Source organism: Rana temporaria, chromosome 10 (genome assembly GCF_905171775.1).
Source record: "Rana temporaria chromosome 10, aRanTem1.1, whole genome shotgun sequence".
Lineage (NCBI taxonomy): Eukaryota > Metazoa > Chordata > Amphibia > Anura > Ranidae > Rana > Rana temporaria.
The window spans coordinates 142,133,406-142,146,886 of NC_053498.1; the positions used below are offsets into that span (position 1 = coordinate 142,133,406).

A 13,481-nucleotide genomic window follows, 5' to 3' on the forward strand; every position below is an offset into this window, starting at 1 on the left:
ATGAAAACCACAGAAGTCATCAAATACCACCAAAAGAAAGCTCTATTTGTAGGGGAAAAAGGACGTCAACTTTGTTTGGGTACAGTGTCGCATGACCGCGCAATTGTCAGTTAAAGCGACGCAGTACTGAATCGCAAAAAGTGCTCTGGTCAGGAAGGGGGTAAATTCTTTCGGGGGTGAAGTGGTTAAAAAAGTTTGGAGCTGTAAGAAAGAAAAGCAGCGCAGTAATGTTTATCAACAACATTGCTCAAGCGTTGAAGCACTGAGATAAAAATAAACATAAAACGTTTCCTTTTGTATCTTTCTTTTAATTCATTTACAGATTAAAGGGATGAACTTCAATCTGCAGATGAAGTCCGTTTAAACTAGCAACCTGTCAAGTTAAAATAAAATAAAAAATATTGTTTTTTTTTATTAAATGTTCCTCTACTTAACCCTTCATTAACCCTTCATTTACTCTAATCAGCCTTAAATTTTCCTGCTGATTTTTAAAAGTTTTTTTTAAAGGAATGAACTTCCATCTGCAGGTGAAGTCAGTTTAAAGCAACCTGTCAAGTTAAAGCGGGGGTTCACCCAAAAATAAATTTTTAACATTACACTCAGCGGAGTTGTCCTAATGACAATCGTACCTTATTTTCACCGCGTTCCTATCTGATTGACAGGCTTCCGACCGTCGCATACAGCGCGTCACGAGTTGCCGAATGAAGCCGAACGTCGCTGCGGCTCTATACGGCGCCTGCGCACCGACGTTCGGCAACCCGTGACGCGTAGTATGCGAAGGTCGGAAGCATACTACGCGTCCGGCCGGCGCATTTTTTTACGTAGTTTGCGTTCGGCTTTTTTCGGCGTATAGTTACCCCTGCTATATGAGGCGTATCCTATGTTAAGTATGGCCGTCGTTCCCGCATCGAATTTTGAAAATGTTACGTCGTTTGCGTAAGTCGTTCGCGAATAGGGCTTTCGTTGTGACCCAACGTAAATAAAGTTTTTTTGAACGGCGCATGCGCCGTCTGTGGGGGTATCCCAGTGCGCATGCTCGAAATTAAACCGGAACAAGCCAATGCTTACGACGGTGACGTCATTCTACGCAAAGCCCTATTCGCGAACGACTTAACATTTTCAAAATTAGACGGAAAGGCCACCTAGCGGCCAGCGTAAATATGCACCTAAGATCCGACGGCGTACTAAGACGTACGCCTGTCGGATCGAGCCCAGATTCCGTCGTATCTTGTTTTGTGAATACAAAACAGAGATACGACGCTGGAACTTTGAAATTACGCGGCGTATCCATAGATACGCCGGTGGAATTCGTTTGAGGATCTGGCCCATTGTTTTTTTTTATCTTTCTGTTTATTCATCTACAGATTAAAAAGATAAACTTCCATCAGCAGATGAAGTCAGTTTAAAGCAACCTGTCAAGTTACAAAAAAAAATTGTGTTTTTTATTAAATGTTCCTCTGTTTAACCCCTTATTAACCATTAATTTACTCTAATCAGCCTAAATGAACAATTAATAATTTTTTAAAGGGATGAACTTCCATCTGCAGATGAAGTCAGTTTAAAGCAACCTGGCATGTTACAAAAAAAAATTGTGTCTTGTATTAAATGTCCCTCTGTTTATAACACTCTATTAACCCTTCATTTACTCTAATCAGCCTAAATTAACTCATTATTATTTTCCTGATGATTTTTATACATTTTTTAAAGGGATGAACTTCCATCTGCAGATGAAGTCAGTTTAAATTAACCTGGCAAGTTAAAAAAAAATAATAATAATTGCGTTTTGTATTAAACATTCCTCTGTTTATAAAACTTTATTAACCATTAATGTACTCTAATCAGCCTAAATTAACTCATTATTAGCTCAATCGCAAAAAGTGCTCTGGTCAGGAAGGGAGTAAATTCCTCCGGGCTGAAGTGGTTAAATAAGTTTGGAGCTGTCAAAAAATAAATAAAAAAAGCCGCCCTGTAATGTTTATCAACAACATTGCTCAGTCGTTGAAACACTGAGATAAAAAGAAATATTGTTTTTTTTTGTATCTTTCTGTTTATTCATCTACAGATTAAAAAGATGAACTTCCATCATCAGATGAAGTCAGTTTAAAGCAACCTGTCAAGTTAAAGAAAAAATATATTGTGTTTTTTTATTAAATGTTCCTCTGTTTAACACCTTATTAACCCTTCATTTACTCTAATCAGCCTAACTTAACTCATTATTATTTTCCTGACGATTATCATTAATTTTTTAAAGGGATGAACTTCCATCTGCAGATGAAGTCAGTTTAAAGCAACCTGTCAAGTTAAAAAAAATAATAATATTGTGTTTTTTTTTATTAAACGTTCCTCTGTTTAACCCTTAATTTACTCTAATCAGCCTAAATTAACTCATTATTAACTTAATTGCAAAAAGTGCTCTGGTCAGGAAGGGGGTAAGTTCTTCCGGCGCTGAAGTGGTTAAAGAAGTTTGGAGCTGTCAAAAAAAAAAAAAAAGCAGCCCAGTAATGTTTATCAACAACACTGCTGAGTCGTTGAAACACTGAGATAAAAAGAAACATTGTTTTTTTTGTATCTTTCTGTTTATTCATCTACAGATTAAAAAGACGAACTTCCATCTGCAGATGAAGTCAGTTTAAAGCAACCTGTCAAGTTTAAAAAAAATTGTGATTTGTATTAAATGTTCCTCTGTTTAACCCCTTATTAACCCTTCCTTAACTCTAATCAGCCTAACTTAACTTCCTGACGATTTTTATTAATTTTTTAAAGGGATGAACTTCCATCTGCAGATGAAGTCAGTTTAAAGAAACCTGGCAAGGTAAAAAAGAAATTGTGTTTTGTATTAAATGTTCCTCTGTTTATAACACTTTATTAACCCTTCATTTACTCTAATAAGCCTAAATTAACTCATTATTAACTTAATCGCAAAAAGTGCTCTGGTCTGGAAGGGGGTAAGTTCTTCCGGGGCTGAAGTGGTTAAAGAAGTTTGGAGCTGTCAAAAATTAAAAAAGCAGCCCAGTAATGTTTATCAACAACACTGCTCAGTCGTTGAAACACTGAGATAAAAAGAAACATTGTTTTTTTTTGTATCTTTCTGTTTATTCATCTACAGATTAAAAAGACGAACTTCCATCTGCAGATGAAGTCAGTTTAAAGCAACCTGGCAAGTAAAAAAATAATAATTGTGATTTGTATTAAATGTTCCTCTGTTTAACTCCTTATTAACCCTTCATGTACTCTAATCTGCCTAAATTAACTCATTATTATTTTCCTGATGATTTTTATTTATTTTTTTGTTAAAGGGGTTGTAAAGGTAGAATTTGTTTCCCCTGATTATCTTCCTTTACCTTAGTGCAGTCCTCCTTCACTTACCTCATCCTTCCATTTTGCTTTTAAATGTCCTTATTTCTTCTGAGAAATCCTCACTTCCTGTTCTTCTGTCTGTAACTCCACACAGTAATGCGAGGCTTTCTCCCTGGTGTGGAGTGTCGTGCTCTCCCTTGGACTACAGGAGAGTCAGGACGCCCACTAACACACAGCTCCTTTCTCTATCTGCAACGTAGAGAGCGTCCTGACTCTCCTGTAGTCCAAGGGAGGGGGCGAGCACGACACTCCACACCAGGGAGAAAGCCTTGCATTACTGTGTGGAGTTACAGACAGAAGAACAGGAAGTGAGGATTTCTCAGAAGAAATAAGGACATTTAAAAGTAAAATGGAAGGATGAGGTAAGTGAAGGAGGACGGCACTAAGGTAAAGGAAGATATTTAGGATTTTTTTTTACCTTTACAACCCCTTTAACTTCTATTTTATAAAGTATTAATAATTTAACATTTTTTTTTCCGTTAATATTTTTACACCTTTAGCATATATTTACACGTTTCACATTGAAAAAAATCGAAAAATGTAAAAAAAAAAAAATTTTTAATTTAAAGTGGAGTTCCACCCATAAATATAACATTACATCAGTAGTTTTAAAAAAAAATCATTAGTCCTTTAAGAATTTTTTTTTTTTTTTTTAGATGCCTTCAAAGTGTTGTTGCTAGGCAGAATAGTTAATCTTCCCTCTTCCTGCACCTAGGTGCTTAAGCTTCCTAACCTACACCGCACAGACTCCTGGGAATGTAGTGGGTGTAACTTTCCAGGAGTCTGTGCACTCCCCAGTCTCGAAGAATCATGTGACTTGGACAGTACAGGTGCTGAAACCTGATCTGAAACCTATTACACTGCTTGTGCAGCACTGAGCATGTGCGAGATCTGCAAGGCTGAAATCCAGGAAGTCATACAGTCTGGCTTCATGATGCCCACACTTAAGATGGCCCCAGTCAATTTCTATTTTATAAAGTGTCTAAATGCTGTAACAACCTAACAAAACGGACCTTAGTTTACAGACTAACTTTACTACAATACATTAAGCTTGTGTATTACAGGGGTATTTATATTTAAAAAGTGAAATTGTGGCCGGAACTCCGATTTCATTTGGAAATAACTTTTCAATGCTTTGTACAATTGCTGACCGCTGAAGGGTAAACAAAACTGTTGCGGTTGGTATCGGTAATTGGGATCGGCGAGAACAAAAAAAAAAAAAAAGTATCGGTACTCGTACTCGTAAAAAAAAAAATGGTATCGGCCCGATCCTATTATTGACAGGGCTCGGGAGCGAGCCCGCACCGGTGCCCCCCACAGCAAGCAGCTTGCTATTGGGGGCATTGGTCAAGGGGGAGGAACCAGGAGCGCCGGCGGGGGACACAAGAAGAGGAGGATCGGGGCTGCTTTGTGCAAAACCATTACACAGAGCAGGTAATTTTTTTTTTTTTTTTTTTAAAGTCGAACCTTTTAATTCTACTTTAAATTCACTAACAATGTAAAGCCAAACTCCGGCTCACGCTTTATAACCAGTTACAGCACATAGTTTGTTTCCATTTGGGATAAAGGTTTTACATGAATATATAAATCTGATCACCTGTACAAGTCAGTATTGTTCAATCAGGAGCGGGCTAGGAAAGAGGCATGCGCCTTGGAACTTTGGACAGTAGGGGGCGCAGGAGCTGCAACCTATGCTGCCGAAACAGTTCACAGCTCATGGGGAGGGGACGGCTTTGGTCTTTTGGCTCTGGGTGCTAAAAAAAAAAATTGCCCCGGCACTTCATCAGATATCTGTACAACCGTCCCACACACAGATAAATAATTCTGACCCAACCCAGAAATCCAACCTTTTTTCCTGCTCTTTAGTGACCTGACATTTTGCAGCGAACCCCTTTAAAATCTATAGGGGGGAGGGGCAAATCTTATTATTCAGTCCTGGCCATTGGCAGGGATAATAATCAAGCTATTCTCATGGTCAGTGGTCTCCAAACTGCGGCCTGCGAGCCATGATATTCCTCCCACTGATACCAATGATGGGGCACTATTCCTCCGACTGACACCAATGATGAGGCACTATTTCTCCCACTGACACCAATGATGGGACACCATTCCTCTCCCACTGACACCAATGAAGGGACACTATATCTCCCACTGACACCAATGATGAGGCATTATTCCTCCCACTATCACCAATGATGAGGCACTATTCCTCCCACTGACACCAAAAATGGGGCACTATTCTTCCCACTAACACCAGTGATGGGGCACTATTTATTCTGCTGATTCCAGTGATGGGGCACTATTCCTCCCACTGACACCAATGATGGGGCACAATTCCTAAAACTGATACCAATGATGGGGCACTATTCCTCCCACTGACACCCACAATGGGGCACAATTCCTTAAACTGATACCAATGATGGGGCACTATTCCTCCCACTGACACCAAAAATGGGACACCATTCCTCCCACTAATATCAATGATGGGACACTACCCCCCCCCCCCCCACTGACAGCAATGATGGTACACTATTTCTCCCACGAATGTCAATGATGGGGCACTATTCCTCTCACTGACACCAATGATGGGGCACAATTCCTCTCACTGACACAATGATGGGGCACTATTCCTCTCACTGACACCAATGATGGGGACTATTTCTCCCACTGACACCAATGATGGGACACTATTCCTCCCACTGACACCAATGATGGGACACTATTCCTCCCACTGACACCAATGATGGGACACTATTCCTCTCACTGACACCAATGATGAGACACTATTTCTCCCACTGACACCAATGATGGGACACTATTCCTCCCACTGATACCAATGATGGGACACTATTCCTCTCACTGACACCAATGATGAGACACTATTTCTCCCACTGACACCAATGATGGGACACTATTCCTCCCACTGACACCAATGATGGGACACTATTCCTCTCACTGATACCAATGATGGGGAACTATTCCTCCCACTGACACCAATGATGGGACACTATTCCTCCCACTGATACCAATAATGGGACACTATTCCTCCCACTGATACCAATGATGGGACACTATTCCTCCCACTGACACCAATGATGGGACACTATTCCTCTCACTGATACCAATGATGGGGAACTATTCCTCCCCTAAATACCAATAACAGAACACCATTTCTCCCACTAAAACCAGTGAGGAGGCACTGTATGCTTCCACTGATGCCAAGGCATATTCTAATCCCACTGGCCACAGTCTGGCCCCCCTACAGCCCGAAGGACAGTTAGCTGGTCCTTTGTTTAAAAAGTTCTGGGACACCCTGCTCAAGAACAAGGCATGGAGATCTGGGCACTGGCATGGGGTGGGGCATGTATCAATGTAAAAAATAATGTAAATAAAGAATCTAAATGAAAAAACATTTAAAACAAGAAACATAACATTTTAAATGAAAATAATAAAGAAAAAATAAACAATAAAATTGTAAAAAAAAATAAAAAAAAAAAACGAAATAAATAAAATAGAAAGAAAATCTAAATTAAAAAGTTACATTTTTTTAAAAAAAAATCTAAATAAAATGTTTTAAAAAAGAAACCTAAACTTAAAAAAGTTAAAAAAATAAAAAAAATAAAAAGAATATAAGATTTATAATAAAAAATAAATAAATAAACATAACAAAAATAATATAAAAAAAATACTACGTGCCTCTTTAAAGAAATGGCAGCACTCCCTAAAGCACAAACCACACACATTACAAACTGACTGTACAATCTCCTTAATAGCATCATGGGCCCCTGGGCAAAGTAATGCACTGGGGCCCCTACCAGGTGGTCCCATTCTACACATCTACTTTCTAGAAATAAAGTATAAATAGTTGATAGAATGAAACATATTTTTATTAGTACTTTCAATAAAATCGATTTTACAAAAGGAAAACATTCCATAAATCAAAGACTAGTCAAAACAAAGGGCACAGTACAGGGTGGAATGCAGAAGGGCACAGTACAGGGTGGAATGCAGAAGGGCACAGTACAGGGTGGAATGCAGAAGGGCACAGTACAGGGTGGAATGCAGAAGGGCACAGTACAGGGTGGAATGCAGAAGGGCACAGTACAGGGTGGAATGCAGAAGGGCACAGTACTGGGTTCAGGAGGGCACAGTACAGGGTGGGGTGCAGAAGGGCACAGTACAGGGGGGAATGCAGAAGGGCACAGTACAGGGGGGAATGCAGAAGGGCACAGTACAGGGTGGAATGCAGAAGGGCACAGTACAGGGTAGAATGCAGAAGGGCACAGTACAGGGTGGAATGCAGAAGGGCACAGTACAGGGTGGAATGCAGAAGGGCACAGTACAGGGGGGAATGCAGAAGGGCACAGTACAGGGTGGAATGCAGAAGGGCACAGTACAGGGTAGAATGCAGAAGGGCACAGTACAGGGTGGAATGCAGAAGGGCACAGTACAGGGTGGAATGCAGAAGGGCACAGTACAGGGTGGAATGCAGAAGGGCACAGTACAGGGTGGAATGCAGAAGGGCACAGAGTACTGGGTTCAGGAGGGCACAGAATATGTTCCGGGACACGGCCATATCGGGACAGTTTAGTAAAAAGCATGACTGTCCCAGCAAACCCGGGACAGTGGGCAAGTATGATGTAATGCAAGATTATTGTGGGGCCCCCATGTACCTGGGGCCCCTGGGCGGTGCCCAGGTGTGCCCTTGCATTAAGATGGCCCTGCCTTACAGACATGTTAAAGTCTGACCATACAAACAATACACAGTCAACTTAATATTTACCAAAACTACCTAATTTATCCAATTAATTTGTATCCAATCTGGTACTACATAGTTGTTGATAGATCTAAAGGAGATTGTACAATCGGACTGTAACATCTGTGGTGAGCTCTAGCTAAACCAACAGTTATGTAGTCTAAGAGCAGGCCTGATTGGATACAGATTGATAGGATAGGTCCCCCATATACACAATTGTGGTAAATCTAAAGTTAATTGTATGGAGAATGTATAATCGGATTGTAATATGTATGGTGAGCCCAACAGCTCCAACACACAACGACCATTTGGCTGCTTGGAGCCCCGATTTATAGGTGCCTGTCCATGTTTTCTGATTATTAGCTCTTGTTACTAAGTAAAAGGCTGACCTGGTAAAAGGCTATGCTGTGCATTATAGGTAGGGGATAAGCTTGGGTTCAATCTGAGCCCATTTTGAACCTGGAGGCAAGCTGTCAGTGCCTGTCCCATCGGCTGTGATCGGGCATTCCCTCCCTACAGCGCATGTACACAACGGAGTGGGAATACTCGTGACATCATTGACCTAATATGTCCACCTGACCATGTCATCGAATACTATGGCCATGTAGCCATAATGTCATTGACCTAGTGTAACCATGTGGTCATAATGTCATGGACCTAACATGGCCTGTGGTCCTAATGTCATGGACCTTATATGACCACATAATGTCATTGACCTAACATGGTCATGAGGCCATAATGCCATTGACCTAATGTAACCAGGTGGTCATAATGTCATGGATCTTATATGACCACATGGCCATAATGTCATGGACCTAACATGGCCTGCGGTCTTAATGTCATTGGCCAAACATGGCCTGTGATCTTAATGTCATGGACCTAACATGGCCTGTGGTCTTAATGTCATTGACCTAACATGGCCTGTGGTCTTAATGTCATTGGCCAAACATGGCCTTGTGGTCTTAATGTCATTGACCTAACATGGCCTTGTGGTCTTAATGTCATTGACCAAACATGGCCTGTGGTCTTAATGTTATTGACCTAACATGGCCATGTGGTCTTAGGCTGGGTTCACACCAGTGCGAATTAGATGTGGGTTTCTCCGTATCCAATTGGCATGACAGGAGACTGTGACCGGCTCTCTATAGAGCTGGTTCACATATCTCCGTGGCGGCTGTGGAGTGGCTTGCACAGGAGTCCTGTGCGTCTTTGGCTCGGCTTCAGGGCCAAATTCAAGCAAAAATTCGGCCCTGATTCGTCCCAGAAACAGAGAACAGGGACGCACCGGACCCCTACTGAGAGCCGCATTCGGCAGCAGTGTGAACCCAGCCTTAATGTCATGGACCTAATATGGCCATTTGGCCACAATACCAGTGACCTAATATGCCATGGGGTCTTAATATCATTGATCTAGCAGTGTCACGTGGTCCCAATGTCATTGATCTAATATGGCCAGGTGGTCTTAATGTCGTGGACCTAATATGGCTATGTGCTCTTAAAGGGGTTGTAAGGTTTTTTTTTTAAAATAACAAACATGTCATACTTACCTCCACTGTGCAGTTCGTTTTGCACACAGTGGTCCCGATCCTCGTCTTCTGGGGGTCCCTCGGCGGCTGTCTCGGCTCCTCCCCACAAGAGAGAACCCCCTTCATGGGAAGCACTCTCCCAAGGGGGTTATCTTGCGGGCACGCTCCCGTGATACAGCCGGCGGGTATAGTCGCCGACTGTATCACTCGGCACCGCCCCCGCCTCATTGGATGTGATTGACAGCAGCTCGAGCCAGTGGCTGCGCTGCTATCCAATCTAGCCAATCAACGGCCAGACTCAGTGGAGAAGAGGATGCCGGGGACGCACACAACAGGTAAACGGGCTCAGATAAGTAAAACGGGGGGCCGGGGGGGGGAGGGCTTTCATTGCCAGGTGTTTTTTTACCTTAGTGCATAGGATGCATTAAGGTGAAAAAACACGAACCTTTACAACCCCTTTAATGTCATGGACCTAACATGACTATGTGGTCATAATGTCATTGATATAAAATGGTCATGTGGCCATAATTTCATTGATCCAACAAGGCCATGTGGTCATAATGTCAGTGACCTAATATGGCCATGTGACCATAATGACATAAATCTAATATGGTCACGTGGTCTTAATGCCATTGACCTAGCAGTGCCACATGGTCATAATGTCATTGACCTCATATGGTCAGATGGCCATAATATCACTGATCTAACATGGCTATGTGGTCATGTCATTGATCTAGTGTAACCATGTGGACATAATGTCATTGATCTAGTGTAACCATGTGGACATAATGTCATTGACCTACCATGATCATGTGGCCATAATGCCATTGACCTAATATGGCCATGGGGTCTTAATACCATTGATCTAGCAGTGCCACGTGGTCACAATGTCATTGACCTAATATGGCCATGTGGTCTTAATATCATTGATCTAGCAGTGCCACGTGGTCACAATGTCATTGGTCTAATATGGCCATGTGGTCTTAATGTAATGGACCTAATATGGCTATGTGGCCATAATGCCATTGACCTAATATGCCATGTGGTCTTAATGTCATTGACCTAGCAGTGCGACGTGTCACAATGTCATTAACCTAACATGGCCATGTAGCCATAATATCATTGATCTAACATGGCCACGTGGCCCTAATGTCATTGACCTTATACGGCCATTTGGCCATAATGCCATTGACCTAATATGGCCATGGGGGTCTTAATCTCATTGACCTAGCAGTGCCTCGTGGTCATAATGTCATTGAACTAGTGTAACCATGTGGCCATACTGCCATTGACCTAATATGGCCATGGGGTCTTAATACCATTGATCTAGCAGTGGTGTGGTCACAATGGTGGTCACAATGTCATGGATCTAATATGGCTATGTGGTCATAATGTCATTGATCTGATTTGGCCATGTGGCCATATTAGGTCAACAATGTCATGATCACATTCCTGCCCCATTTGTGTACCGGCAGGTGTAGGGTGGGGAATGTCCTGGTCACAGCTGGTTGAACCGAACCCAAACTCATCCCTATAAATTATTCCTTATCTCTGATGACGAACCTGCTAACTTTTTAGCCTCAAAGTTCACAATCCACAAACTTCCCACATCCTATGAAAACATCAATCCCGAACCTCATCCCTATTCATAAATCTCCCAATCCTCTTTAGACCAGACGATTCTACAAGCCTATACTCAAGCCAATCAAAAAAAATATATATATATATACAATTCACAAACCAAAACAGCGAAGACTCTTACCTTTGTTGGTGGTGTACAGGACCAGCAACGCCACCATGGCGCAGGTCATCAGAACTAGCAGCACGGAAAGTCCGATCTCCACGATGCTCCAAGACTTTTTCACCGTCTTGTTGGATTTTTCCACAATGTCCATCTGACTTTCCGATTTCCCCATTATGGTCACTCTTGAAAAAAAAAAAAAAAGAAAGAAGCAAAGTTGGTTTTACGAGGTCAAGGTTGCGGTTTTAGTTGACGCCTAGCGATAGTAAGAGCAGCTGGATGAAGAGAGAGCGAGAGAGAGAGAGAGAGATGAGGATGGGAGGCAGAGACGGAACAAGATGACAGGAGACAAGAAAATTGCAAAGGAAAAAAAAACGCAGATTGTGACACATCCAACAACCTGACAACATAACCATCAGACTCGAGAGAGAAGGAGATAAAAACAGAATTAGGAAAAGGAAACGCCGAGCGACAACGACATCAATGACATTAATCGCCTCGAAGAGCAGAACTGGATTAAACACATCCTAGAAATGAAGATAGAGGAGAACATTTTACACATAAAAATAAAATCAATTACATATATTTTTCCATCTGGTTGTCCGCCGTTTTGGGGGCTTCATTTTCCATCTCCTCCAAGTCTCTAAAGTAATTGCAATTTTCGCTAAGACGACTTTTTCTCTCGCCGGTCGCACCGCCTCCGATAGCGATGGGGATGGATTTAATACTATAGGAAGCTGAGATTCTTCTCTTGGCAAATTGTATTCATCCGAAGAGATCGCCTTCCTTCCCCAGACCTCATTGATCCCGGGGAAGCTATCGATCCTCCGCGCCAATCAGCCAACAATCCTTTTTTTTTTTCAGGGGAGGGGGGGGGGGAGTCATTCAGATCAGAGCCGTATGTAAATCCTCTGGCAGGCACGATCCATGCCGGGAGGCTCCGACAGATCTGAATCGCTTCTACTGTCAAAAAAAATAAAATAATAATAATCAGACAGCCCCTCGTGTGCGGCGGCGATAGGAATCAAACTGCCTTTGTGGCTCGGCCGCCGCAGAGTTTCTATAGCAAAAAAAAAAAAAAAGCTCTCTTCTCCCTTCTTCACCTCTGCTAACTCCTTGGAAAAACTTGGGAGCTGGAATGAGCTGTACGGAGCGTGGAGTAACTAGAATATCCAGAGGGGGGTGGAGAATAAGATTTAAAAACAGAGAGAGAGAGAGAGAGAAACAGAGGAGGAATAAGGAGGGAGCTCAGGGGGGAGCAGACACAAATTGCAAGGTTAATAAATAAAATAATAATAATAATAATAAAAAAAAATGAATACTATTTTTTATTTTTTTTAATGTTTATTTTATATCATTTTCAAGTTTTATTTTGCACTATAAACAAAAAAAGACCAACAATTAAAAAATTATGGGGTAGATTCAGAAAGAAGTTACGCTGGCGTATCTATTGATACGCCGCGTAACTTCTAGGATGCTCCGGCGTATCTTTTTTCTGTATTCAGAAAACAAGATACGCCGGAATTTAGCTAAGATCCGACTGTCGTAAGTCTCTTACGCTGTCGTATCTTAGTTGCATATTTACGCTGGCCGCTAGGTGGCGCTTCCGTCGATTTCCCCGAGGAATATGCAAATTAGGTAGATACGCCGATTCGGAAACGTACCTCCGGCCGGCGCATTTTTTTTACGTTGTTTACGTTAGGCTTTTTCCGGCGTAAAGTTACCCCTGCTATATGAGGCGTATCCTATGTTAAGTTTGGACGTCGTTCCCGCGTCGAATTTTGAAAATTTTGCGCCGTTTGCGTAAGTCATCCGTGAATGGGTCTGGACGTAATTTACGTTCACGTCGAAACCAATAAGTCCTTGCGGCGTACTTTGGAGCAATGCACACTGGGATATGTCCATGGACGGCGCATGCGCCGTTTGTAAAAAACGTCAATCACGTCGGGTCACGGTTTATTTACATAAAACACGCCCACCTCTTCACAATTTGAATTAGGCGCGCTTACGCCGGCCCATTCACGCTACGCCGCCGTAACTTAGGGCGCAGGTTCTTTCTGAATACAGAACCTGCCTCTTCTGAGATACGCTACACCCGCAC

General features: G+C 42.1%; 1 protein-coding gene across 2 annotated transcripts in view; it reads right to left on the bottom strand.

Moving 5' to 3' along the window:
• Positions 1–13,481, bottom strand: part of MMEL1 (membrane metalloendopeptidase like 1) — a 181,244-nt gene that overhangs the window by 123,610 nt on the left and 44,153 nt on the right. Inside the window, exons 1-2 of one of the 2 annotated variants that reach the window (XM_040326451.1) lie at positions 11,961–12,541; positions 11,402–11,565 (exon numbers count right to left, since the gene is read on the bottom strand). In XM_040326451.1, the coding sequence (XP_040182385.1) occupies positions 11,402–11,565; positions 11,961–12,010 (214 nt within the window). In that variant the 5' untranslated portion in view covers positions 12,011–12,541. Of the gene's footprint in view, positions 1–11,401; positions 11,566–11,960; positions 12,542–13,481 lie in introns of those variants that run through there. The other variant, XM_040326452.1, reaches the window with a different exon arrangement.